The sequence below is a fragment of the Coenobita brevimanus genome, chromosome 75 (genome assembly GCF_032717465.1).
Source record: "Coenobita brevimanus isolate Jiangsu-jjx chromosome 75, ASM3271746v2, whole genome shotgun sequence".
Taxonomy (NCBI): domain Eukaryota; kingdom Metazoa; phylum Arthropoda; class Malacostraca; order Decapoda; family Coenobitidae; genus Coenobita; species Coenobita brevimanus.
The window spans coordinates 31,099,533-31,126,895 of record NC_137028.1 but is presented as its reverse complement, the minus strand read 5'-3'; the positions used below and the strand labels follow the sequence as shown (position 1 = coordinate 31,126,895).

General features: G+C 41.7%; 1 protein-coding gene across 1 annotated transcript in view; it reads right to left on the bottom strand.

Annotated features, from left to right (window-relative positions):
- Positions 1-27,363, bottom strand: part of LOC145408102 (tachykinin-like peptides receptor 86C) — a 187,203-nt gene that overhangs the window by 79,740 nt on the left and 80,100 nt on the right. The window contains exon 2 of the mRNA XM_080278910.1: positions 2,056-2,167. Coding sequence (XP_080135036.1) covers positions 2,056-2,167 — 112 coding nt within the window. The remainder of the gene's footprint in view (positions 1-2,055; positions 2,168-27,363) is intronic.

Below are 27,363 nucleotides of genomic sequence, written 5' to 3'. Positions count from 1 at the left end.
GGCTAAAGGTTCCCTCCTTTTACAGCTCACCGTTCGAAGGAGAGAGAGGAAACTGAGGGACATTCGTATAACCAGGCAGCTCCTCCTTCCGATTATAACGATATCACCATGTGAGGGCGTCCCATTCCATCATCGATCACAATAACGAATTACATAAACGCCAGACTGAACGAACTGATCCATTGCCATTATTGTTGTTGTTTCACTCTTCTGTGTCTACGTGTACCCTGTAATCCCTAACCATGTGTATTCTCTTCTATTTTTGATCGCCAGACGATTTTATTCAACTTTGGAAAGATTTGTAGTAATTAATGGGATGATGAAAACAACGAATGTATCCAGCTTGGCGTATGCTAAAAATGTCTCCTATGCAAACAATGGCAGTTAAACGATAGCAAGGATAAGATTACAATGACGTCCTCTGCTTAATGCGAATGCCAACCATGATTAGATGATACCTACTTCATATTATCGGTATTCTCTCTACCACCATGTGATTACATTCAGGTTATGAGAGACAAAGACACACCTATGCACTGGTCTGTATATATGGGCTGGGAAATTGGAGAGAGGAGCAGAGAAGGAAGAAGGGATTGGAGTCGGATAGCTAGGTGGCTCGCCGTCACGCTTATGTTACGTTACACTAAGTCTTCATATAACTTTGTACAAGAAAACCTCGTAACCCTAAGAAGTGAATGTAATATCACGCTTAAGATAAAAGAATACATCAGAGCAGGAAGGTGAGATAGATAGATAGATAGATAGATAGATAGAGAGAGAGAGAGAGAGAGAGAGAGAGAGAGAGAGAGAGAGAGAGAGAGAGAGAGAGAGAGAGAGAGAGAGATCCCCGTTACTCTACTTGACGACGCATCATATTACTCGCAGCGACCCACATATTCCACAGGTGATACAGGTACAGATATTCATCACGATACACCTACAATTTCTCTCCGTCAAATCTAACCCCTCGGCCACGTTCATCAATAAATTTACTGAAGGAGAAAATCACGTACGCCTTTTTACCTGCTGAACAAAATCACGTACGGCTCTTTAACTGTTGGAAAAAAAATCACGTACACCTATCTGTTGAACAAAATCACGTAGGGTTCTTTAAGTGTTGGAAAAAATCACGTAGGGTTCTTTATGTGTTGGAAAAAATCACGTAACCATTATTTACCCCACCTGTCCCATGTGTGCAATTAACTCATGGTCATTAATATGTCCATCTTCTTTAAAAAACTGCTTGTCTAATTAAACCCACGTGTATAACTATATCACCAATTATGTAACCTCTGAAGATAACTCACATTTATGACACTCACCCCTCTGTATAATTTTCCAGTTTGTAAAAATAACTTAAAATTCACAATACTAACTCACCTTTCTGTACAATTATTCAACCTGAGAAATTAACACATCTCTAGCTCTCACTCAACTGTATGTGTAATTAGTCAACCTGTGCAATGCCCTCACCTGCCTAATTAACCAAAATTTCTGATCGTCTCATCTCTGCAAGATGTATTTATAATCAAGCATGCAGTCATCTTACCACCTTACCTGTGCAATGACCTCCTTTGAGCAATATTGACGTAATCTTTCCAGTTAAAACACAGGTATAAATAACACGATTGTTCAAATGCGTGCTTTACAAAAATCACGTATGAAATTAAGTAATATCTCTTTCTCTCTCTCTCTCTCTCTCTCTCTCTCTCTCTCTCTCTCTCTCTCTCTCTCTCTCTCTCTCTCAACCTGTATGAATTTCACAACTGTCCGAATGCATGTTCAAAAAGATTCAGGAATGTAATTAAATAATCTCTCTCTCTCTCTCTCTCTCTCTCTCTCTCAGAAGCGTAGGGGTCCAGGGATAGGGTACTCAGTCCCAACATTTAAGACAAAGGTAACCAGCCTTAATTGTCCTTGAGAGGCATATGTGATCAATAAACCCAAACCACTCCTTGGATATAAACCCTGACGATCCCATCCACTTGGAAAGCCTCAGCCCACTAGACCACCAGGCAATACCCACTTCTGCATCCACCTGTGCAACTAACCCACCTGTGCAACATGTAGATAAAGTTGAACATGCAATTGAGGACCGACATGAAGAGGTCTGCAAGGCTCAGGTTCAAGAGGAAGTAGTTGGTGACCGTGCGCATGCGTCGGTGGGCTGGAAAGGGAAGAGAGATGGGTGCGTTAGTAGGGTGGGAAAAGTTTTATCATCATTATTATTATTGTTATCAGTATCGTCTGCATCACCACCACTCCCGTCATTATCATCATCGTTGCCATCATTACCATTATCATCATCATCATCATCATCATAATCGTTCTCTTACTTCTCCTCCTTCTCATTATCATCATCATCATCATCATCATTCTTTCCTCCTCTTCGTCCTCCTCTTCATCATCATCATCATTCTCCTGCTCCTCATTCTCATCCTCCGCCTATTGCTCCTCCTGCTGCTCCTCCTCCTCCTCCTTCTCCCCTGCCTTCTCCTCCTCTTCCTTCTCCTTCTCCTCCTCTTCTTTTTCCTCTTCTTCCTCCTCATCATCAACAGTCACTACAATACTGCTTAACAAAGGTTTAAGAAAACTTCATTAATCCTTTGACTATACTCATCTTTGGCATGTGCATTTATGTGAAATAGGGAAGTGTGTGTGTGTGTGTGTGTGTGTGTGTGTGTGTGTGTGTGTGTGTGTGTGAGTGATTACTTAAGTAGGTTAGTGTGTGAGCGACGAGGTGTGTCTGTTTACGTAATTGTGTAAGTAGGAGAACGTGTGAGGATTTCAACATGCAGCCGCATACGGAATAGCTCTCTCTCTCTCTCTCTCTCTCTCTCTCACTCTCTCCCAAGAGACGAAGAACGAAGAGGAGACAGTAGAGAAAATCACGTTACCTATCTCTGTCTGTCTGCCTCTTTGTCTGTCTAATTTAACGCTCTGCCTCCCCCTCCCCTCATCTTACTCCCTTCCTCAAACCTTTCTTGTCCAGTCTCTCTCTCTCTCTCTCTCTCTCTCTCTCTCTCTCTCTCTCACAAGCAAAGTAGTAGTTTTGTTTGATAAAAATATGAACAGCTTAATTTTTTGTTCAGTTAACAACTTCAACATAATTAACCTTCTTATTCTTCAGATCTGAATGTACTAAATATAGATAAATTCTTCTTTCTTTGTGAACCTCTAATTAATGTGAAAGGAAAATACACCTTCACTTTAACGAAGAGCTGTATGCTAACTTGTAGTGGTGCCTCCTTAACACCTCTTTTCTAGCGACTTATCATGCTTATTCTCTTGTATATCTTTAATTAATTTCTGCGGTGGACATACTGGTAATGCGCATCAGTAACATACAAGATAATGCATCGTTATTATGTACACAATAAATTCCTGAGGAAGAGGTGTTGCGAGATCTCCAGAGCCAGTTACATGATGACCCACTTTAGGGGTTAAGTATAGCCTCCATTAACCCCTTCACTACCAAGGGGTGTGGACCAGCACGAGGGAAATACAAAGGCACGTCACTGGAATGAGCTATGAGCCATTTTTTTCCACCTATCCGATGGTAGGGTACGGTGACTATCTTCCACTCACCTGATGTAGAGCACCTAACTTCTTCCTGCACCTTTCTCATGTTTTTTCTGACTTTCTCACCTTTCCTGTCTCCTTTATTACCCTTCTTTCCATTCAGGTGACTACATTGAATGACAAGCCTAATGGTTTCTTGTAACCCCGGAAACCATTTTAATACTGGGTGGTAACCATATAACCAAATAACAAGGTGCTGTGGAGCCTACTATGGTGCCCCTGTTAACTGGGTGGAGAATTGCAAATGCGGCGTTCATTCAGGAACCAGACCTCCACGATATTCCCCACGCCTTGTTGTGGCAAGGCGATGTCTGTCACAAGGGAACATCGGTTCACTGAAAGGGATGGTTCTGTAGGGATGACTGATTGCCTGCGGTTGATGGGTGTTCTCTGCCCGACAAACCGGGGTTGCTTAGCAACAGCAGCAGCAACAACAACAACAACAACTACAACTTTTGAATCTGGCCCCCAAACAGACTACAATAATATCCGTGGTCCTCATGTTTTTCATTTCAAGAAGCAAAGAAATTTCCATTGAATAAACATGTTCGTTATATAATGTAACAAATCTGGTAATGAAACATTGAGAAGTGTTGCATGCACGTCGAAGTATAGTCAGAAAGTGAAATGTAATCTCATTTACTGGTGGAATTATTTTTTTTTTTTTTTGCTAGCAGCACGGTTATCATTGGCAATTAGGGCAGGGAAGATGTCATCTTCCACGTGGAATTAATTACGGCCTTTCAGTCTGATGTATGACTGCTTGAAAAACTCTGCTATATAGAGATAGGTAAAAGAGACCAAGAGGCACACACAGACAATCATCTTCTGTAATGTCCAGTTCTCACTCTAAACCCCGTCATGCTCCTCTTCCCAACTGTTCTAAGGCAAACGAGTCATTTCGATACTAGCAATTCATCTTGCAACGTCTCCAGGTAGCACAGATGGCTGACAGAAAAATGATTTATCGAAAATCTTGCCTCAGGAAAATTATTATAAAATTCTCCCACAGGTAAAGCCAGATACTCAATATTACCCCTGGCTCCCCTGAGAAATTCACGAGGAGCCCTACGACCACTGCCTGAGACGAACCTGGGGCAAAGGAAATTTATAGATGTAAAAATAAATAAATGAATGAATAAATATAACTTTCACAAAGCTTTGGCCGAAAGTTAAAAGCTTCGTGTTCGACTGCAGCTTACGAAGAACGATTCTATTCAGCTTAGGAAACCCACTTGTGGCAGAAATCAAAATACATTTTTTTCTAATTTATATTTTTGCTACATTCAGACGATTTTGTTCAGCTTAGGAGGGAGTTTAGAACCGGAGGGGTTGGAAAAAGCCTTCACTAACCCGTTCATTGTGAGAGACCTTACCCAAGATGAATAAAATCGTCTAGATGAAGCAAGAATCAGTACTATTAAATCTGTTGTGCCCCCCACCTCTGCGTGTGTGTGTGTGTGTGTGTGTGTGTGTGTGTGTGTGTGTGTGTGTGTGTGTGTGTGTGTGTGTGTGTGTGTGTGATCATAGCGGGTCATCGTGTTGCTACTGAAACAGACTGCAGTGGGTACGTGGGTAGGTAAGTATGTGGGCAGGTGTGAAGAAGGATTGAGGAAAATTGCTTCATTAGGGAAATGGTCCATGAAGTAAGTAAGTCGATGGCTGAGAGAAAGTGGGTCCATGGAGGAATAGGTCCGTACTGGAAATGAGCTCAAGTGGAAGTATAGGTTAAACTGATATAAAATATGTCGAGATGGGAAATAGGTCAATGGGAGAATATGTTTATCTGGGGATTTGGTGTTTCCCCACGAGGAGGAAATACGTTCATGAGGGAAAATGGGTCCATGGGTACAACAGGCCTGGGATGGAATACTGGTGCATGGAAGGAAAATCAGTCCATCAGGAAAACAAAGCCATGGAGGACTACAGGTTTATGGTAGAAAATAGTAAATAGGGAAATAGGTCCATTGGGGGAAAAAAGTCCATGGAGAAAACAGGTCCAAGGGAGAAATGCAACAATAGGGTAAAATAGATCCATAGGAAATGCGTCTGAAGGGTAAAAAATGGGTTAATAGAGGAAATGTGCTTCAAAGGGAAAACAGTTCCAAGGGGGAAATAGGTCCATAATAGAGAAAACAAGCTGCTGGGGGAAGAAGTAAGGGCATGGGGGGAAATTAGCCAATGTGGGAAAACGTTTGTGGGGGAAAATGGTCAAGTTGGGGGAGGGGGTTGATCCCTATGAGGTCTAGCCGGAGAAGGGTTATTGCTAACATACTCTAAATAAATAAATAAATAAGTAAATAAATAAATGGAAAATGAGATGGTACCGGACTGACAGGGTTAAATGCAAACTTTCAACACGTTATAACTGCAACATCGTTTAATAAATCCCTCTGTTCAATTACCACCCTCCCCCCAGCAATGTCCCTCATCCATTTTTCATTCCTGGTCATCGTTCATCGCCGAAAACAAATGGCAGAAAGTATTTTACACACAGCACCAGAATATATGTGTGTCATCAATATTTCACGAAGAGGGAGCCTATGGTAAAATTGAGTTCAGTGTCATCAAATGATTTTCTGCGTAAATTATAGTTTTCCATAGTTAAGAAAAAAATTAGAAAAAGAAAGAAAGGATCATTATATCATTCTGACTGTGAATTAACTGCTTTGCATTATAGGTCGGCCAATGATAGACGATGTTACTATGTTTGAGAGGGACGTCTTCTCGCGGTGGCACTGATATTACCTGTCGGCCCCTCTGCCCTGTTACAGAAACATTCCACTCCTTCCCTATACCATGAAGATGTATTGGCCTGCAGGAGGAGGGCAACTTCAGCCTGTAGTCCACCGGGTTCACAGTTAGATAAGAATGGGGTTGCAGATATTACTACTGTTACTAATACTATGCCCAGTAGAATCCCAAAGCCACCGACGAACGTTTTGGTCAGTCATAGCAAATTCAATATTTGTTCCAGCTTGCGGCCGACCATTTTATTATTGATAGAGGGAAAAAATAATGGTAATCCCTTTAATAAGATGATGTATTTTTCGTTTTATTCGAGTTTATATTCAGACGATTTTATTCAGCTGAAGAGAGATTGTTCATACAGGAGAGTACATAGAGCCTTCATTTACTCCTCCACAACAAGAGGTCTGCACGAAGATGGACAAAATCGTCTAGGCATCATGAATGAATTAATAAAACACAGCACCGTCGAAGGGGTTAAGGGTCGAGTGTGTGTTGTTGCTGCTGCTGTTGTTGTTATTGTTGCTATTTTTTTATTATTATGGTTGTTCTTATTGTTGTTCTTGTTGTTTTTCTGGTTAGTTATTGTTGTTAATGTTATTTTTGTCGTTGTTGTTATTGTTGTTGTGCTTGTTGATGTTCTTGTTGTTGATGGTTTAGTAGTTGTTATTGTAGATGTTATTATTGTTTTTGTAATTACGGTTGTTGTATTGTATTGTTACTGTAGTAGTTATCGCTGTTGTTATTGTTGTTGTTATTATTGTTGTTGTTGTTACCCCAGACTCAATGGAAACGTGAACCCAGTTGATTGCAGGTTCAAGCTGATCTCTTACAGGCCACCATCGTCCTTTCAGGGGATACAGATGTAGCTGAGGGACGTTTGTGTAACCAGGCAGCTGAGACGCCCGGTTATATCTATGCCACCACACGAAGGCCCCCCTCTCCAGCGCCAAAATGTATATTAATTCATTTTATCAACCTCTTTGTTCAGGGCAATGAAATGGCGGGGGACAGGGAGACATGGAGGCGATTTGTTTATGGCCACCCCTTATGGGATTAAGGCGTCTGGCAATAGATAGATAGATAGATAGATAGACAGACGTTTCCCTTATATTAATACATTTACAGATCACGGCAGTGGAGAGAATGGAGAATGAGAGACTGACCAGGAGAGCATATGTGAGTGAGGGGAAAGGGGAAGAGAAAACCGAGGATTTATAGGAATGGAGTGGAGAGGTTTATGAGTGAAGGCTGTGTGTTGGAGACCGGGCAGCCTGATGGCGAGGGACAACGACGAGGAGCAATTCGTCTGTGGCTATCCTTTCTGAAATTGAGGCGTTTTGATATTGATAAATAGATAGATCACAGTGATTCTATCTATCTATCTATCTATTGCAAGACGCCTTAATCCGGTAAGGGGTGGCCACAAAACAAATCACCTCCATGTCCCCCTGTCCCACGCCATTTCTCTGCCCAACCTCCCAGCTCACATCCCCCTCTATCATATATATACCTCTCCACTCCATTCCCCCATCTCATCCTCGGCCTCCCCCTCCTGCTAGCTGTGAATTTCTTTTTGTGCATTTAATATTAGCAAAAGTTAGTAATTTCCCTTTTCTCAAAAAAAAAAAAAAAAAAAGAGCTAAAATTTAAAGCTACCCCTTCAGTCCGTTGATATTGAGTTTTTAATTCTCTCTTGCTCTCTCTCTCTCTCTCTCTCTCTCTCTCTTCTGCTCTACTTCCTCCTCCTCCTCTCTTCTTGCTCCCCTCTTTCCAATACTTCGCCAGTTCCTTTCTTCTCCAATCTCTCTCTCTCTCTCTCACTCTCTCTCTCTCTCTCCCTCTCTCTCAAGTGGTCCTGCTACGAACATGGCGAAGTCAATAACTCAAGGCGACATCACACCAAGGCCATTTTTCCCTTTGGTTACGGAAGCTCCCTAACACCATTTACTTAGCGATTTATTTTGCTTTCCACACCTTACTCTCCTATTCTGTGTTACATAAATTCTTCTGCTGTCGCCATACTCTACATAAATAACGCACAAAAGGGTATTTACCAGCCATATCCAGAAATAAATCGCTAAGGAAGAGGTGTCCGTCAGTCCGTTCTTTCGTCTGTTCGTTCGTTCGTCTGTTCTTCGTTCTTTTGTTCGTTCGTCCGTCTGTTCTTCGTTCTTTTGTTCGTTCGTCCACTGTTCTTCGTTCTTCTGTTCGTTCGTCCGTCTGTTCTTCGTGCTTCTGTTCGTTCGTCCTTTAGTCAGTTCGTTCGTCTGTTCGTATGTTCGTGCTATAAAGGTCGCAGTAATTGATCAACTTCCACGAGGCGCCAGACCAGCCAGACCAATCCTCTCAAGGTGACGGTGTGTCTCTCTTAGCTGTCTCTCATGGTGACGGTGTGCCTCTCTTAGCTGTCTCTCAAGGTGACGGTGTGCCTCTCTTAGCTGTCTCTCAAGGTGACGGTGTGCCTCTCTTAGCTGTCTCTCAAGGTGACGGTGTGTCTCTCTTAGCTGTCTCTCAAGGTGACGGTGTGCCTCTCTTAGTTGTCTCTCAAGGTGACGGTGTGTCTCTCTTAGCTGTCTCTCAAGGTGACGGTGTGCCTCTCTTAGCTGTCTCTCAAGGTGAAAGGTGTGTCTCTCTTAGCTGTCTCTCAAGGTGACGGTGTGCCTCTCTTAGCTGTCTCTCAAGGTGACGGTGTGTCTCTCTTAGCTGTCTCTCAAGGTGACGGGGTACCTCTCTTAGCTGTCGACACGCTCAGGTCATCCTCAAAGTCACGGTGACCAAATTGTAAGTGAGTATCTATCTATCTATCTATCTATAGCCCGACGCCCTAATCCCGCAAAGGGTGGCCGCAGACAAAACGCCTCCAAGTCGCTCTGTCACCCACCATTTGACTACCCTCCCCCCAACTCACCCCCCCTGCCTCATATACCTCTCAACTCCATCCCTCCACCTCATCCTCGGTCTACCTCTCCCTCTCCCTCCCTCCACCTTACCTACATACACCCTCTTAGTCAGTCTTTCATTCTCCATTCTCTTCACATGTCCAAACCACCTCAGTGTTTTTCTCCTAATCTTTTCAACCACATCCACATCCACCCCACAGCGTTCCTTCACTTCTTCATTCGTCAACCTGTCCCTCCACGTTACTCCACATGCTCCTCTCAAGTAACTCATTTCCACTGCTCTCACTCTTGACTTATTCCTCTCTTGCAAGGTCCATGCCTCGCTTCCATACGTCAGGGTAGGGATCACAATACTATCAAGCAGTGATTTCTTAACTTCCATACTCACCTCTCTATTTCTCATCACTGCTTTCAGTGAACCAACAACCTTCCTTCTCTGATGTACCCTTTCACGCACTTCATCCCCCAAAGTTCCAACCCTACTCATCACACTACCCAAGTACTTGAATGCACTCACATTCTCCATATCCTCACCATCCAACCTCACTGCACACTCTGTGACTTCATTCCTCTCAAACACCATAACTTTCCTTTTGTTTACATTAACTTTCAGATTCCTCCTCCTACACACTGTCCCAAATTTATTCACCAAACCTTGCAACTCCCATTCATTTTCACTCAACAGTACTGTATCATCAGCAAACAGCAACATCGGAAGCTTCCAAATCTCACCTTCATTCATTAGAGCCACCCCCACATCCACTGACCTACCCTGCACCTCCTTTACAACGCCATCCATGTATATATTAAACAGCCATGGAGACATCACACAACCCTGTTTCAGTCCCACATTGAGATCAATGAACTCACTCAGCTCACCATCCACTCGCACAGTAACCCTAGCTCCCTTGTACATACTCTTCACAGCACTCAACAATTTCCCCTCCACTCCATATATTCTTAATACCGTCCACATACCTTGCCTATCTATTCTGTCATAAGCTTTCTCCGAGTCCATGAAGGCAGCATGCACTTTCCTTCCCTTCTCTAGATACTTCTCCACTAAACATCTTAGAACAAATATCTGATCTACACACCCTTTTCCCTTCCTAAATCCCCCTTGTTCTTCTCCAACTAGCTCCTCTGTCATATGCCTAACCCTATCAATGAGTATTCTACCATATATTTTACCAGTCACACTAAGTAGGTAAATACCCCTATGGTTACCACATACTTCTCTCTCCCCTTTTCCTTTGTATAAAGGAACAATTATACCTGACTTCCAGTCCTCTGGAACCCTTCCCTCTTCCCAAGCCAATCTACACAACTTCCATATCCACTCCACAACAAACTCACCCCCATACCTAAGCATTTCACCACACACTCCATCAATTCCTGGGGCCTTTCCCAACTTAATCTTCTTCATCGCTTCCACTACTTCCGCCCTACTGATCTCTTCTTCCCTCCTCTCATCTCTTCTTCTCCCAGCCATTCCCCAACCACTTATACTCGCACTGCATATTTCTTTATTCTCTCTATCTATCTATTACAGACGCTTCAATCCCGTAAGGATTGGCCACAAACAAATCGCCTCCATGTCGCCCTGTCCCCCCAGCCATTTCACTGCTATTTCCCCAGCTCACACACCCTTCTTTCATATACCTTTCCACTCCATCTCTCTATCTCACCCCTGGTCTCCCCCTCCCTCTCCCCCTCTTCACCTCACTCACATACACTCTCCTTATTCAGTGAAGTAAAAACACAAATTTGGTATCACTGGCAAGGGTGATTAAAAAGCAATAATTCATGCCCTGATTGCAATTTCGGTACAATCCAATGGGCACTGGCAAATTGCAAAACTAACAAGATTGCCAACATTCGCAAGGAAATAAAAATGGTTTCCACACAATTACATTACACTAATAAACTCCTGTGCAAATTGCCATGGTAATTAACGAGCATGCAAATATATATACAGTACTGTAGGATCACAAAATTGGTGTGATTATATGGAGTAATGTTTAAACTCATATCACTGTAAAAAAAGCCTAAATCAAAGAAAAAAAAGTGTTTGCGGCTATGGGTCCAAGGGGCAATGGGGCCAATATTAATGAGAAATGGTAAAGATATTAAAGAAATGACGCCTAAGTGGAAAAGTGTTAGGAAAATAAAAGGAAGAATCCGAGGAAACAGAATAACTCCCGTATCGCTGCCTCATTAGGGGGTGGAAACAGGTGAGGTGGGAGGTAGATAAGCCAGGCGGTAGGTAGGGAGGTAGACAGGGATTGGGTAGACAGGGAGGTAGGTAGGTAGGCAAGTAGTCAGAAGGGAGGTAAGTAGGTACGTAGAAAAGGTGGTAGGTAGTGAGGTAATCAGGGAAGTACGGTAGGGAGGATGAAAAGTTCGTCGGGAGGTAAGAAGGTAGGTAGGTAGGGAGGAAAGATGGTAGGTAGGTAGGCAGGGAAGAAAGAAGGTAGGTAGTTAGGAAGGTGGGTAAGGATGGAAAAAAAACAAGATGTACAGCTGCAGGCACTCCCGCGTGTTACAGGGGCACGAGGGTTTAAAGAGATGTGGCACCACTGTGATTATTTACTTCGAAACAGCCCACGTGAGTGAAGCGGAGTAACTTTGATATAGTTGTGTTAAGGAAAGATGTTTGTTGTATGTAAGCTCCATTTCACAAGGTTGACATTTCAACCCGAATTATTGGTATAATTTACATTGTTCTATATAAAGATAATAATCGCCCTTATATGACGTATTATGACTGCCCACAGTTTTCAGGTGAACTGGCGTGTAAAGGAGGGTGGGAGGGGAGGGAGGGTGTTCCCCAACCCCACCTGGGGTAAGAGGGAGGATTCCCCCCATGGAGTCAGAGAGAGAGGTGGGGGGGGGGGTGCTGTAAGCTTCGCACATGACACGGTGAGACGAGACCACATCTGCTTCCCTTCATTACCCTCAACACGGAAACTCAGCAGTACTGAACAATCGTAAAATAATGAGTAACTTCATGAACTATGTTTATGTGAGGAATAACTCATGATAAAAAGGGAGAACTATATGTTTCAGTTTATGTATTAAGGAAATATTACGCTGTATAATCATAAACTGTGGGTGAAACCATGCCTTTGACTTGGGAAGAGACTGATCCAGACTGAGACGTGTGGATGGCAGCCTTCAGAGATCAAGGTCAACCCACTCTAGTAGTGTTAATCTTATCTTTATAATGATTATAACATCTTAGGCTAAAAGACTAAATAAGATGGTGATCCTTGCATTAACACCTACACTGAGACAAAAACTGATAATGGAGTTAAACTGCTTAATAATTAATGAAGGATTTTGATACACCAAATGAATATGGTTAAGTATACGGTGTATATATATATATATATATATATATACTGTATATATATATATATATATATATATATATATATATATATATATATATATATATATATATATATATATATATATATATATATATATATATATATATAATTTAATTGTGTGTGTGTGTGTGTGTGTGTGTGTGTGTGTGTGTGTGTGTGAGAGAGAGAGAGAGAGAGTCACTCTTTGCCTCTACCCATATTAGCCCAAAACTGATAGTGTGATTAAACTTGTTAAGATTGTTTAGGATAAATTTTCGAACCATGTTCCCACCACCATCACCACCTCTCATTCCATTACAAGCGTAGTTTCTGGCAGACTGTAAGGCAACAGTGGACATAGCTTCCTCACCGGCGAGGTGAAGAAATCTGGGTTAAATCATGATTAGCTGCCCAACCTTCTTCTTAAGTGTGATTGGGTGCAGAACTAACAAGACGAATATGCTTGGATGGTTTCTATACCCAGCTACTGTGCGGTCAGGAATAGTTAGCATATATTAGAGGACTGTAAAAAAAAATATTCTAGTTTATCCCTTCTTCCTGTCAGAGTCAAAATGGATTTCATTCAATAAACAAGTCAATATGACAGAAGAAACGAATCGGACTAATATACAGCGTCCGAAACACTGGTATAGCCAAGACCTTCAGCCACATCCTGACACCTTTTACTATATAAAACTGACGGCATTTTACTCAGTATTATTTATAAACAATTAGTATCGTGTCACTTTAATGCATAGTCCTATATGGACGTTATATACTACCAGCAACTAAGCTCCTCATGGAATGAGAGGTGGTGATGGTGGTAGTGATGGTGTTGTGGGAACATGGCTCGAAAATTTAGCCTAAACAATCTTAACAAGTTGAATCACGCCATCAGTTTTTGGCTGATAACGCTATAAGCAAGAGTGAATCTCTCTGTCTGTCTGTCTGTCTGTCTGTCTGTCTGTCTCTCTCTCTCTCTCTCTCTCTCTCTCTCTCTCTCTCACACACACACACACATGCACACACAATTAAATCTATATATATATATATATATATATATATATATATATATATATATATATATATATATATATATATATATATATATATATATATATATACCGTATACTTAACCATATTCATTTGGTGTATCAAAATCCTTCATTAGTTATTAAGCAGTTTAACTCCATTATCAGTTTTTGTCTCACTGTAGGTGTTAATGCTAGGATCACCATCTTATTTAGTCTTTTAGCCTAAAATGTTATAAACATTATAAAGATAAGTTTAACACTACTAGAGTGGGTTGACCTTGATCTCTGAAGGCAGCCATCCACAAGTCTCAGTCTGGATCAGTCTCTTCCCAAGTCAAAGGCATGGTTTCACCCACAGTTTATGATTATACAGCGTCATATTTCCTTAATACATAAACTGAAACATATAGTTCTCCCTTTTTATCATGAGTTATTCCTCACATAAACATAGTTCATGAAGTTACTCATTATTTTACGATTGTTCAGTACTGCTGAGTTTCCGTGTTGAGGGTAATGAAGCAGATGTGGTCTCGTCTCACCGTGTCTTGTGCGAAGCTTATAGCACCCCCCCCCCCACCTCTCTCTCTCTGACTCAATGGGGGGGATCCTCCCTCTTACCCCAGGTGGGGTTGGGGCACACCCTCCCTCCCTTCCCACCCTCCTTTACACGCCAGTTCACCTCAAAACTGTGGGCAGTCATAATACGTCATATAAGGGCGATTAGTATCTTTATATAGAACAATGTAAATTATACCAATAATTCGGGTTGAAATGTCAACCTTGTGAAATGGAGCTTACATACAACAAACATCTTTCCTTAACACAACTATATCAAAGTTACTCCGCTTCACTCACGTGGGCAGTTTCGAAGTAAATAATCACAGTGGTGCCACATCTCTTTAAACCCTCGTGCCCCTGTAACACGCGGGAGTGCCTGCAGCTGTACAAGTTAATTCCTTATATACTACAGATTGCCTTACACCTGAACACCTCCCATCGCAAGGATCACATAGTCTAACAGAGTGGTTGCCAAGCCTGCGATCAACACACAAGGAACAAGACGCACCACACAGCAGGGATCACACTAGACTTCATCTCCGGCACCGTAGCATGGGTAGCGAAGGGAGGCCAGGTAACCTCCATATATGACAAGAGTACAAGAGCATTCCTTTCTAATGAGGCACCTTTCCCGGAAGAAGGGTCAGATCGCCATACACCTCAGCCTTGTGCCTTGTTCTGGAGTGGCTAGGTGGAATTTCCCTGTCCAAGAGATAAGGCACAGACCAGGCCAGGCATTCTCGTCGAGTAAGGAAGCCCCCCTAACACCTCTTCCTTAACGACTCATTTTTGGATACGGCTGATAAGTATCCTTCTGCGCATTATCTATGCAGTGTATGGCGATATTAGAATGGCTTATGTAATAGGGAGAATAAAATGTACTAGGCAAAATACGGGTAAGTTATTTAGGTAATGGTATTAGGGACCTTCCTTAACCAACGAGAATTCGGGTCAAAGGATCGAATTTTTGTCAGCATCCTCATCTCACCGATTTTTGGGGGTAGAAAGCACGATAAAATTCTCGCATATCATGTTTTAGTGCCTCCGCGTGAAGGCCTCCCCATCCGCACCTCGCGTCAAGGTAGAATCTTGTCATTGAATAAGGGTCTCGTATCGTGAATTTCATGTCAGTGATCATCAAACGTGAGGGAGGCGACATATCACAGAACTAATCCAATTTATACCAACACCGGGTAATTCCATCAACACACCAGGTAATTCCATCAACACACCAGGTAATTCCATCAACACACCAGGTAATTCCATCAACACCATGTAATTCCATCAACACACCAGGTAATTCCATCAACACACCAGGTAATTCCATCAACACCATGTAATTCCATCAACACACCAGGCAATTCCATCAACACACCAGGTATATACTTTACAAACAGGCAGGCGTTCTTAGCTATAGTGATGCCTACTGCCCCCCCCCCTTCTCTCTCTCTCTCGTGCCTTTTTAAAAATTAAAGTGGAATATATGAGACTTTTATTACCTGGATGATGATAGACGAGGCTAATTATAGTGTTAGGACGTGATATGCTTCATGTGATCATGGGTGAAAGAGAGAGAGAGAGAGAGAGAGAGAGAGAGAGAGAGAGAATTTTTGTAATCTCCCTCTCTCTCTCTCTCTCTCTCTCCCGACAAAAGATAAGGTATGCCTACTGTTCATGTCACTATGTAAACAATGCGAATCGCGGAAGCCTTGCCACTTCTCTCTCTCTCTCTCTCTCTCTCTCTCTCTCTTCCCGACAACAGATAAGACATGCCCACCGTTCATGTCACTTGTGTTAACAGCATGAATTGCAGAAGCCTTGCCACACACACTCTCTCTCTCTCTCTCTCTCTCTCTCTCTCTCTCTCTTACTATATGGGGTGACCCAGAGTTGCAATATAAATTTCGATGTTCTGAATAAATAAATAAATAAATAAATAAACATATATATACATATATATATATATATATAAATATATATATATATATATATATATATATATATATATATATATATATATATATATATATATATAATTATAATGTGTGTGTGTGTGTGTGTGTGTGTGTGTGTGTGTGTGTGTGTGTGTGTGTGTATGACTCTTATTTTTAAGGCGACTTATGTTTGAGGGCAATTACGTTGTCGAGACCGCTCAGAATTAATATGGTTGTGTGTGTGTGTGTGTGTGTGTGTGTGTGTGTGTGTGTGTGTGTGTGTGAGAGAGAGAGAGAGAGAGAGAGAGAGAGAGAGAGAGAGAACAGACTGCCTTCTTCTAAAGAATACTATGGCCACTTTTGTGCTCCTATGACGGCAAAATCAACGTGCCTCTGGCAAGAGAAGCTTTTTTACGAGCCAGCGGGTAATGAGCACTTTCATCTGTATGTGTACCTGTCCATCCTTTCTTGATTGGGGCAGCTGATGTACACGGAGGCAAAATCAACGTGAACAGGAAAGGGAAGGTTATTCAGTCAAGTGTTTGAATGACTCTGGAAGATTACTGTGTTTTCTATAGCACGATTAACCATAGGGCCGACGAAGGAGCATATCATTAACTTAGAAATAAATGAAACAAGTGAACAATGCTAATGGTTAATGAGACGTACCTGTTTCCAAATCAAAATACATACGTGGTAAAAAAAAAATGAAGAGAATATAACTGACGATGCCCCTATCATTTAATCCTTCATTGGGGTACCCTTAGTCCTGACCTGCAAGACGAGAATGACAAGTCCATCGCCTCTGTGTGGGATTAATTGAGCCATAAATCCCAACAGTCCTTAGATATGAAAACCCTTAATATACCGTAACACATCCATGTGGAGCGCCTTAATCCAATGCGGTAGTCCAACAGGCGGTCATCTTTTTATATGGTTACCACCCAGCACTGTGGTAACCATACAAACCATTTAGCTTGGCACTCAGTGTAGAGTCACCTGATTGTAGCACTATATAGAGTGGATACAACGAACCTAAAATGGCCAATAGCTAACTGAATGATAGTATGTCTGATAATAATAGCCAACTGATGATTAAAAAACTTTCACAGATGCAATAATGTGATGCTAATAAGCCAGGCTAGAACTGGAGTTGGAAAAAAAAAAAAACACTAAACTGGGTCGACTGTCCATGCTCGACGTGCGATAAGTAACAACACACTTTCACATATCATAGCCTGGGCGCTATGTATCCACCTTCCATAAGTAAGTGGTAAGGATGCTTTATTCCTTTATTGTATGCACTCCCTCTATCCTCCCTTTTCTCTTCCCTTATTTGCCCATTCCTTCCATCTCCCTTTGTTCCATCTCACCTTACTCCTACAAGTCGAAAAGTTTCTAGTAAGATGAGTAGCATAACTGGAAATAGTAAGAAAGTATCATAACGTAATGAGAAACCGGATTTTCTAATTTCAGAATTAAATGAGGTATTATAATATTATAATCAAGCATGATATTCTAAAGTCAAAGTTGAACGAGAGATTCTAACTTCAGATTATGGTATATCCTAATTTCAGAGTTAAACGAAATATACTAACTTCAGAGAGGTAAGCGGGATACTCTAACTTCATTAAATAAAACGAGATATTCTAACTTAAAAATTAAACCTGGGACATTCAAACTTTACAGAGTACGGGTTATTCCGTCTTCATAAAGTTAAATGGGATATCTTAACTCCAGAATAATGCAAGATACTCTAACCGGAGTATTAATTAAGGTGTTCCAACTTCATGAACACAGGTAACACTGGCAGGTAAACAAAGCTTCAGCATGAGCGGTGAGGAGGAGACCATGTTACAGTGTGGATTCCATGTCGCATCTCAGATCAGCTTTTGCAGGATGATCAGCGACATTAGAATCTTTCCCTGTCTTGCGTTCTTTCGTCAAAATCAATTCCTGGCTACGAGGGGAAAATTGTCAATTGTTGCCTGTTTGGGACACAAGGACGAAGAAAGGAGAGGGTAGAAACTTTCCCTGTCTCCAGTTCTTCCTGCCAAAACATTTCTTGGCTACAGTAATTAGCCATCATCATCATCTACAGTAATCAATCGATCGTAAATATGGCTGAGAATCACACCCAGGTCAGTGAGACAAAGATGCTTCACTCTGTATGTAGGCTACAGTTCCGTTCAGAATTTCACCTGCACTGAGTTGGAATATGGGAAAAGCACCCATGGTCACAACGTCAAGCCTCCCAGTCAAGCAGCCTGGACATGGCAAGGGAGTGGTGTTACTGGAAGATAGATTCGTTGAAAAGGGATGGAAGGCTATTAATAGATGCTGCTTTTATAGTGTGTATTTTTACCAGCATTTTCCTTACGTGAAGAAGACAGATGTACTGATGGGTTTATGTATACGATTATCATACATCAACAGAAAAAAAATAAGGTTTCATATGAACACTATAAGCTAATACCAATATACCAGTCCTGTATGAGACAGCCCTAGCATGTATTCAATATGGACGGTGGGTGTTAGCGCCGAAGTGGTGACATGTAGAGAGGTGTATGTATGTAGGATGACAACAGGGCCTTGAGAGCAGGCTTTGAAGCCTATGCCCAGAGTCATACACATTAAAAAAAAAAAAATAATAAAGATCACAAATGTCTTCACTGTAATGATTACCTTGGTAATACCGCTCCTCTGTCTGTCGGTGTTTCTTTTGTGTCTGTCTGTCACACACACACACACACACACACACACACACACACACACACACACACACACACACACACACACACACACACACACACACACACACACACACACACACACACACACACACACACACACACACACACACACACACACACACACACACACACACACACACACACACACACACACACACACACACACACACACACAAGCAAGCAGGCACGCACGCACGCACGCACGCACGCACGCACGCGCACACACACACACACACACACACACACACACACACACACACACGACAGAGAGGGAGAGAGAGAGAGAGAAAGGTTAGTGAAGAGGCTTTTCTCACTATAGGGAGTGTCCCTAAAAGTATATATAAAAAATCAAACAGTACAATAAAATAACACAAACATACATAATGGTGCTAAACGGAAAACAAAGGGAGGATGGTACTAGGTGGCCGTGAAGAGGGACAAAGATGTGGGGTAAAAATAGTGTGTTCTCATCTAACGGAACTGGTTTACCTCATTAACTTGAAATATTAAGTCGTGGTTGCATGAATTTCGAAGATCCGTGGTTACAAGGTATGACTGAATCTCCTTGGTTACCAATAGACCATCCCTGGAAACCTGACTATACCTGGCCATCAACCAAGCAAAAAGGGGTTCAGGTTCTTTGTAATGATTCACTCTTGCAGTGTCTTTATCTTCGCTTTCCCTGTCCTTTACCTTTATTTTCCTTTCTTCTCCCCACCCTCTCTCTCTCTCTCTCTCTCTCTCTCTCTCTCTGTCCTTTCTTTCAGCCCTTTGATTCGTCTCATTTACCGATTTCCCCTCTGCTCGGTTCACATCACTTATGACTCCCCCTTCTGTCTGCCTCTGTATCTGTACATTTTTCTACACTCCACCCTGCAACATTCCATTCCTCTTCTCTTCTCCTCTTTTCTCTTTTCTCACATTCTCTTATCATTTCCTGCCCCTCCCATCCCATACCTTCTCTTAGTTTGCACCCCCGTCTCTTGCTTTTCCGTCCCTTCCCTTCCTTTCACTACCTCGCCTATCTTTCCATTTTTCTCATCTCTTCTCTTCTCCTTTTCCACTTCCTCTACCATTCCTTTCTCTCTCTCTCTCTCTCTCTCTCTCTCTCTCTCTCTGCCTTTGTGTCTGCCCCTCTGCCTCAGGCCTTACAATATCAAGTGTCAGAGTGAAAGGGTTCTCACTCCACGCAACTGCACTCACTTCACCCCACTCCACACCACCCCACACCATTCCTTGTTATACCAGTCAATATCATACCACACCAAACAACACCTTTCATTTCTCTCTCCCTCCCTCCCTCTCTCTCTCTCTCTCTCTCTCTCTCTCTCTCTCTAACACGCATTCCATTTTCTCCGACACCCGTTGCCACGGAAAACGAGTCTTTGGTAAACTCCTTAAAGTGTCTGAAACGGTTATGGTTCCCCTTTACAAGCACTGCTTTTTCCACTTTTTCTTTTAATTTTCCAAAGTTTTCCTGATCTTTTTCACTTTTGCCTTTTCAGTTTTATCTCATTTTGGTCTGCTCTTGCTATCGTGTGGCTATTTTACTCAGTTAAAGTGAAATCTCTTCTAGAGAAATTGGATAATGAAGGGAAGCAACAACTGATACATACAAAAAAGTCTTATCTATGGTAAATGATCTCATCTAAGCAGAGCAAGAATAAAGGAAAGACGTCGCATTGGTAAAAAGGGTAAACGCTATTATTTCCTCCTAAAACTACCACTATTATCTAACACACACACACACACACACACACACACACACACACACACACACACGTAGGCATAATATACTATATGTAACTACTGTACGCAGCAATATAGCTGTAGGTAACAATATGTTACATAATTATTTTATAGTATTGTGTTATAATATACTACTATGTCTCATTTATATATGAATATATACAGCAAGTCCTTCTCATAAAAATTGTATAATTGACTACAGTAGACTTGCCATTATTTTAATATTACTATTATATTTATATATCTACTATACATGTACCATTTTATTATGTTACAATTATATTACTACAATGACTACAGTTATAATCACTACATTATCACGGTCATGTAACTTTTACAACATGTACTTCACTTAAGTAACTTGCAAATTAATTGTAATGTGTATATGTATGTATTAATACATTATGACTGTCGTTGGTACGACAATGGGTGTGAGCGAGCGATATGTAAGCATAATGTGTTATAACACAATACTACATGTAAATTACTGTATGCAGCTATATAGCTATAGGTAACAATATGTAAAACAGGTAGTTATGTCTGAAGTTCTCCAGGAAGAGATAACTAAACATCCCCTTACCTAAGACTTATCAAGAATGCCAAACACCTCTGATCATGTGCCGGAAACCTGACAAACACGCACACGTACGCCCACACACTTTAGCCTGAAGCTAGAGGGAGATATAAGTCCGATATCACATGCAGGAGTGTGAGTCAGAAAGAGTCGGGCAGGAGAGAACAAGAGTTAGACAAGAAGAGAGCGATAGGGAGTAGGAGAGTGAGAGTAAAGTAGGAGGACAGCAGGTAGCACAAACTGCTACTAACCATAGGCTACACGGGTCACGCCAAGTTCTTAACTTTTATCTATCTATCTATCTATATACCTAGGCTGCTTCCCCCAAGGAAAGGGAGGTAGCCGAGACAGGACGACTCACTCTTCATTTACTCATCCATTCAAACACATTCATTCGCATCTTAGCCCCAAAGGGGAGAACGGACAGATCCTCACCGCACCACACCGCACAAGGGTCAACTGGGCAATGCAATCAGTGACATCCGCAGCAGGGCCCGACAGCAGAACTGGTTTACCCCTGCCACATCATAACAGACCCATCCCCTTACCCGCACCTGACCTGACTAGCTGCTCAGACCAAATGCGGGAGAATATCCCCTCAGGGCTGCGTCATCACTTATTCATTCACAATTTCTCTCCATTTATTTCTGTCACGCACAGCCACTCTTCCTTGCTCAACAGACATCCCTCGCGCATCCAGCGCTCTCTTCACACTGTCCATCCATCCTATTCGTGGTCTTCCTCTCAGCCTTACACCTCTCACATCAGATCTAGTTATCTTTTTCACCAATCGCTCATTATCCATTCTCTCCATATGCCCAAACCATTGCAACACCCTCTGCTCAACTCTACCAGCCATCTCCCGAACAACTCCAGTTCTCCTTCGCACTTCATCATTTCGGACCCGATCCATACGCGTCACTCCACACATACTCCTCAGACATCTCATCTCCATTACATTCAAACTTTTCCTCTCTGCTACACCCATATTCCAAGTTTCAGACCCATATAATGCAGTCGGTACCACAACACCCTCATACAGCCTTCTCTTTACATCCATTCTAAGCGAACGACATTTAAACACTTTTTTCATTCCTCCCAGCACCTTTCCTACTTCATTTATTCTAAACTTCACTTCTGCATCTATTCTTCCATCCACAGCAACATGTGACCCTAGATATTTAAAACAATCTACCTCCTCAAGCAACTCACCATTCAAAACTATATTCATCCCCCTACCATCTATCAACCTCGTACACTTCATCACTTTACTCTTATTCTCATTTACTTTCAATTTCCTCCTTTCACACACCCTTCCAAACTCCTCTACCAACTGTCTCAATCTCTCCTCTGAATCAGTCACCAGTGCAGTATCATCTGCAAACAGCAGCTGCTTCAGATTCCACTCTCCTCCATCAACATTTACCAGACTCAGACCACCTAAAACTCTTGCATTCACCTCCCTTACAACACCATCCATGTAAATATTAAACAACCAAGGCGACATCACACATCCCTGTCGCAGCCCCACTCTCACGGGAAACCAATCACTCACAGCATTTCCCACTCTTACACACGCTCTACTATTTACATAAAAACTTTTCACCCCTTTTAGTAACCTACCATCAAGTCCATACAATCTTAAAACAGTCCACAAAGCCTCCCTATCAATTCTATCATACGCTTTCTCTAAATCCATAAATGCCCAAAACTTTTATGTCTTACAATAAACCCTATCGATCCAAATCTGCCTATTTCATAATCCCATTTAAAATACGAAGAGAATACCGGAGCGGAGAAGGCCAACATCTCCAACAACACCTCACCATTACTCTCTCCTAGTGCCTCTCCCACCAACGATTCAACCAGATAACCTTCGCTGTACATTTACACCCCTCGGCTACGTCTACTTACACACACACACACACACACACACACACACACACACACACACACACACACACACACACACACACACACACATACACACACAAAACCAACGACCAGACTCTTGGGTAAGGTTTGTTTCCTCGTTCCTCGTTCACCTTGCACAACAGCTGGTGACCTGGAAGTTATTATTCCATGTCACATCCAGGACCCGAAGAAAAATGTGAACTGGGAAAAACTGACCTTCTGCCTTAATGACTCGTGTAGTTGATAGGCACTCATCATACGTTAAGTTCTCTGTTTTTCCTCTGCTGGGAAACTGATAAACAAAATCTTCTGCTACACGTAATAACAATTGTCACCTTTCCTAAAACTTCTTAAATTTTCTTAACGCTTTCTGAGCTTCTTCCTTCAGCACGAGGAGTCTTATCATTGCACATCTTAGGAAACTCCCCAGCGTCTTGAAGAAGTTAACTAAGGCGATGTTTACCTAGGTTAGGTGGCCCGGATGCTGATTACTATTTTGTGTATCATTTTTGCCCTTTTTCTAAATGAAGAAAGTGTAGGTCATGTTATTTTGTTTCTTAGCATCATTTTAGAATAGACTGTTAGTTATAAGATAATCTGTTAGGTTAGGTTAGGATAAATTCAAATAGTTAGGTTTGATTGTTGGCCAGTTAGATTAAGTTAACGTGAGGATTGGTTCAGTTAGGTTAGAGAGAGAGAGAGAGAGAGAGAGAGAGAGAGAGACGATAAAAAACGAATATGGAAGGGTGGTGATCTATGGAAAATCAGACTTGGAGCGTTGTGTATAGTTGGTACAAGCAAAACAGAAATCTACGGCTACCGGAGAGAGAGACTCCCTCACGTGAACGCACTGAGATAATCGGGTGGCGAAGCTGCCCGGCCACGCAAATGTCCTTCAACTCCCTACCTATTCCTGAGAAGAAGGGTGGCAGACTGCAGGGCAACTTCAGCCTGTAGTCCACTGAGGTCAACTAGTATTACCATGACCTTTGCCCGTTTTCATCAGTTCAGGAGGCTCCCTAACACCTCTTCCATAGCGGGTTATTTTTCTATGGTTGGTTAATTTCCCTATGCACGTTATGTGAAGCGATATTTGAGGACTTACATAACAGAAGAGGAGAGTAAATTATTGGCAAAATAAATCCCTAAGGAAAAGGTGCAAGGGAGCTTTCTTAAACTGACGTGAACAACTGCCTTTATCCTTACCCGGAAGATCTTAACCCATTCCAAAATCATCGTAATCCTGCTTATTCGTATTTTCCTCTTTCACCCATTGATTCCAGTAACTTTTTTAAAATATATCTTTTTCATTTTCTGTTTTATATATGATACCACCAAGCAATTTTTGTTTAACTCTACATGGGAAGGAACTCAAGATATGAAGAAGCCAAAGAAGAGTCTAATCCGTTGAGTCCTAAAAAGCATTTCTTGAGGTGGATTAAGTGGGCTGGAGACGAGAGAGAGAGAGAGAGAGAGAGAGAGAGAGAGAGAGAGAGAGAGAGAGAGAGAAAATGAAAAATGAGAGGAAGATGGAGGGGAAGGCGAGAGAAATTGCAGAGAAGAGAAGAAAAACGGAGAAAGGAGGAGGAGGAGGAAAGAGGAGGTAGAAGTAATAAAGAGGCCAAGGAAACGGAGAGAAAGAAATAGGAGGAGGAGGAGGAGGAGGAGGAGGAGGAAAGAGAAGGAGAGAGAAGTCACTGGAGTAAAGTGCTTAACCTCTTCAGTTTATTTTTTCATCTTTTTATCTCCACTCGAGTTTATTTAAGTTAGGAAGAAATTCTCGTCCTTAGGGAATTGATGAAGACTTTGGCTGACTCTCCCTCTCTCCCCTTTGCTAGAAAACTCCCTTCCACGCTGAGTAACCTCCCCTGAAGAAAGGAAGATTATACCATACTCCCTTTACTCTAATTTGGCCTAAAATTGCCCTCCCTTCATCTTGAATACTGAGCTGCAACAATAGATTAGCACTAGAACTATGGTGCTAGTCACAAAGAAGTGCTATGGATAGGATGAAGAGCCTTAGTACTGTCTATGTCTGCCACCGAGCTATGAGTAATTAGCTGTAAAAGGACGAAAATCTGGGCCAAGTTCAGGTGAAAAGCTTATAGGATATGCGTCATCGTTGAGAAGAGATTGATATATATTCTAGGTTAGTGATGAAGGTTTTGGTAGATGACTGAGTGAAGGGAAATCTATAAAATTGTAGATAACTTGCAGATATTTGTAGATAACTATACACTTCTATATAACTAGTAGTCGTAGATAACTATAAACTTGAAGATAACTTGTAGATAACTATAAACTTGAAGATAACTTGTAAATAACTGCAAACTTCTCGATAACATGTAGATATCGATAAATTTGTAGATAACGATACCCGTGTAGATAACCTGTAGACAACTTGTAGATAACTATAAACTTGTAGATGACGCGTAGATACCGATAACCTTGTAAATAACTCTGTAGATAACTTGTAGATAACTTGTAGATATTTATGAACTTGGAGAGATAACTTAAGCTACAAAAGACTGTACGTAAATAGAATCATTTTTTTTTTTTTTGCTTGACCATAGCTACCTGGCCCCTTTCACCTCAATTGATGACCCAGTGTAGTAAGATTGGAGGGTTGATTTGGCTAATAACCAAGGAGACTCATTCTTACCCCATAACCAAGGCTAACTAACTTTCATGAAACCAGGGTTTAGTATTAAGTTTGTGAATAGACCAGTTCCTTCAGATGAAAACATGCTGAGATACTTCAATATTCACTTTAGCTGGTTATAAAGTGTGTCTGTCTGTCTGTCTCTCTCTCTCTCCTTCTCTCTCTCTCTCTCTCTCTCTCTCTCTCTCTCTCTCTCTCTCTCTCTCTCTCTCTTCAGGTTGACTGTGAAGCATATAAGAGGAGATATAAACGTAAACAAACAATCTTACGCACTACCTAAGATAAATATAAGTTTATTTTTATGACCTTTGACCTCCTCTTGACCTGCCTGCCGTCTTAAGGTTGACAGGAGGTCTGGCCATAACAATAAAAAATTTTCAGTACTAGTTTTCCCTTCTATTCATCCTTCACTTTTCAGACATTTCTTTTCCTCTGTTTTTTGACCTCTTATCTTCCTATCACTTCTTTACTCTTTCAACTTTTCTGTCTGTCTGTCTGTCTGTGTCTGTGTGTCTGTCTGTCTGTTTGTCCGTCTGTCTGTCTTGGTCTCTGTCTCTGTCTCTAACTCTGTCAGTCTGTCTGTCTGTCTGTCTGTCTGTCTGTCTGTCTGTCTCTCTAATACATGAATCCACGAGTAGGAATATAATAAACCATAAGTAGAAGTATCCACAAAGCATCGTTCATCTTCAAAATTCTCACCTCCACCTCACAGGCCAGATGATCAACACAGCCTACAGTCTATCTATTTGTCTATCTATCAGTTAGTTACTTAACAGCCGATCAGGAGCAGAGAAGCCCAGGACTAGGCAACTTAATCCTAATGCTTAAAGGGAGAGGGAACAGATGATCACCGGCAAGTGGCATTATGTGCACAGTAAACCCCAGTCGTGTCTCTGATGAAAGCCTTTATATGCCAGATGCAGTCGGAGCGCATTTCACTTACTACAGTCGTAAGATTCACTTGAAATAACTAGAACATAAATACTAAATTATAGTAACATTAATTTTTGTCGAAGATTCTTAAAATGATTTGGGTGCCACAAGCCACCATCATTTTTTGTGTGGAAAAAATGGATTTCGTGCTCCATACTACCATCATTTTCTATGGAAATTGTCTTCAAATGATTTGAATGTTATCTGGTACCATAATTTTTTGTTGGAATTTCCAGCATTGTCAGATTCTTACTAGCTACCATCAATTTTTGTAGAATAATCCACCAAATGAAGGCGTCCACGGGGTGGAACGCTTAATCGCGCCGGAAGGCAGAAGGGAAAACAGCCGATCTTTAATCATATTATAGTGCCTTCCCTTTGGCCTGCAGGCGCGATTCATATCTGTAATAATACCGTATTGTAAAATATGGTCAGCCTACGCCCGCCATTATACAGATAGCAACGCGACAGAAACGTCAGATGTGCTCAATTATCGTCACATATCTCTAAAATTATCGTTATATTTCGGAGGTTTCCGTTCACTGTTTCAAAAATACAGCACAGAGAATGGCTATGTCGAGGCGTCTGTAGGAAAGAAAAAACAAAAATGAGGCTGTGAATAGTCTGACTCCCCGCTGCTACTGG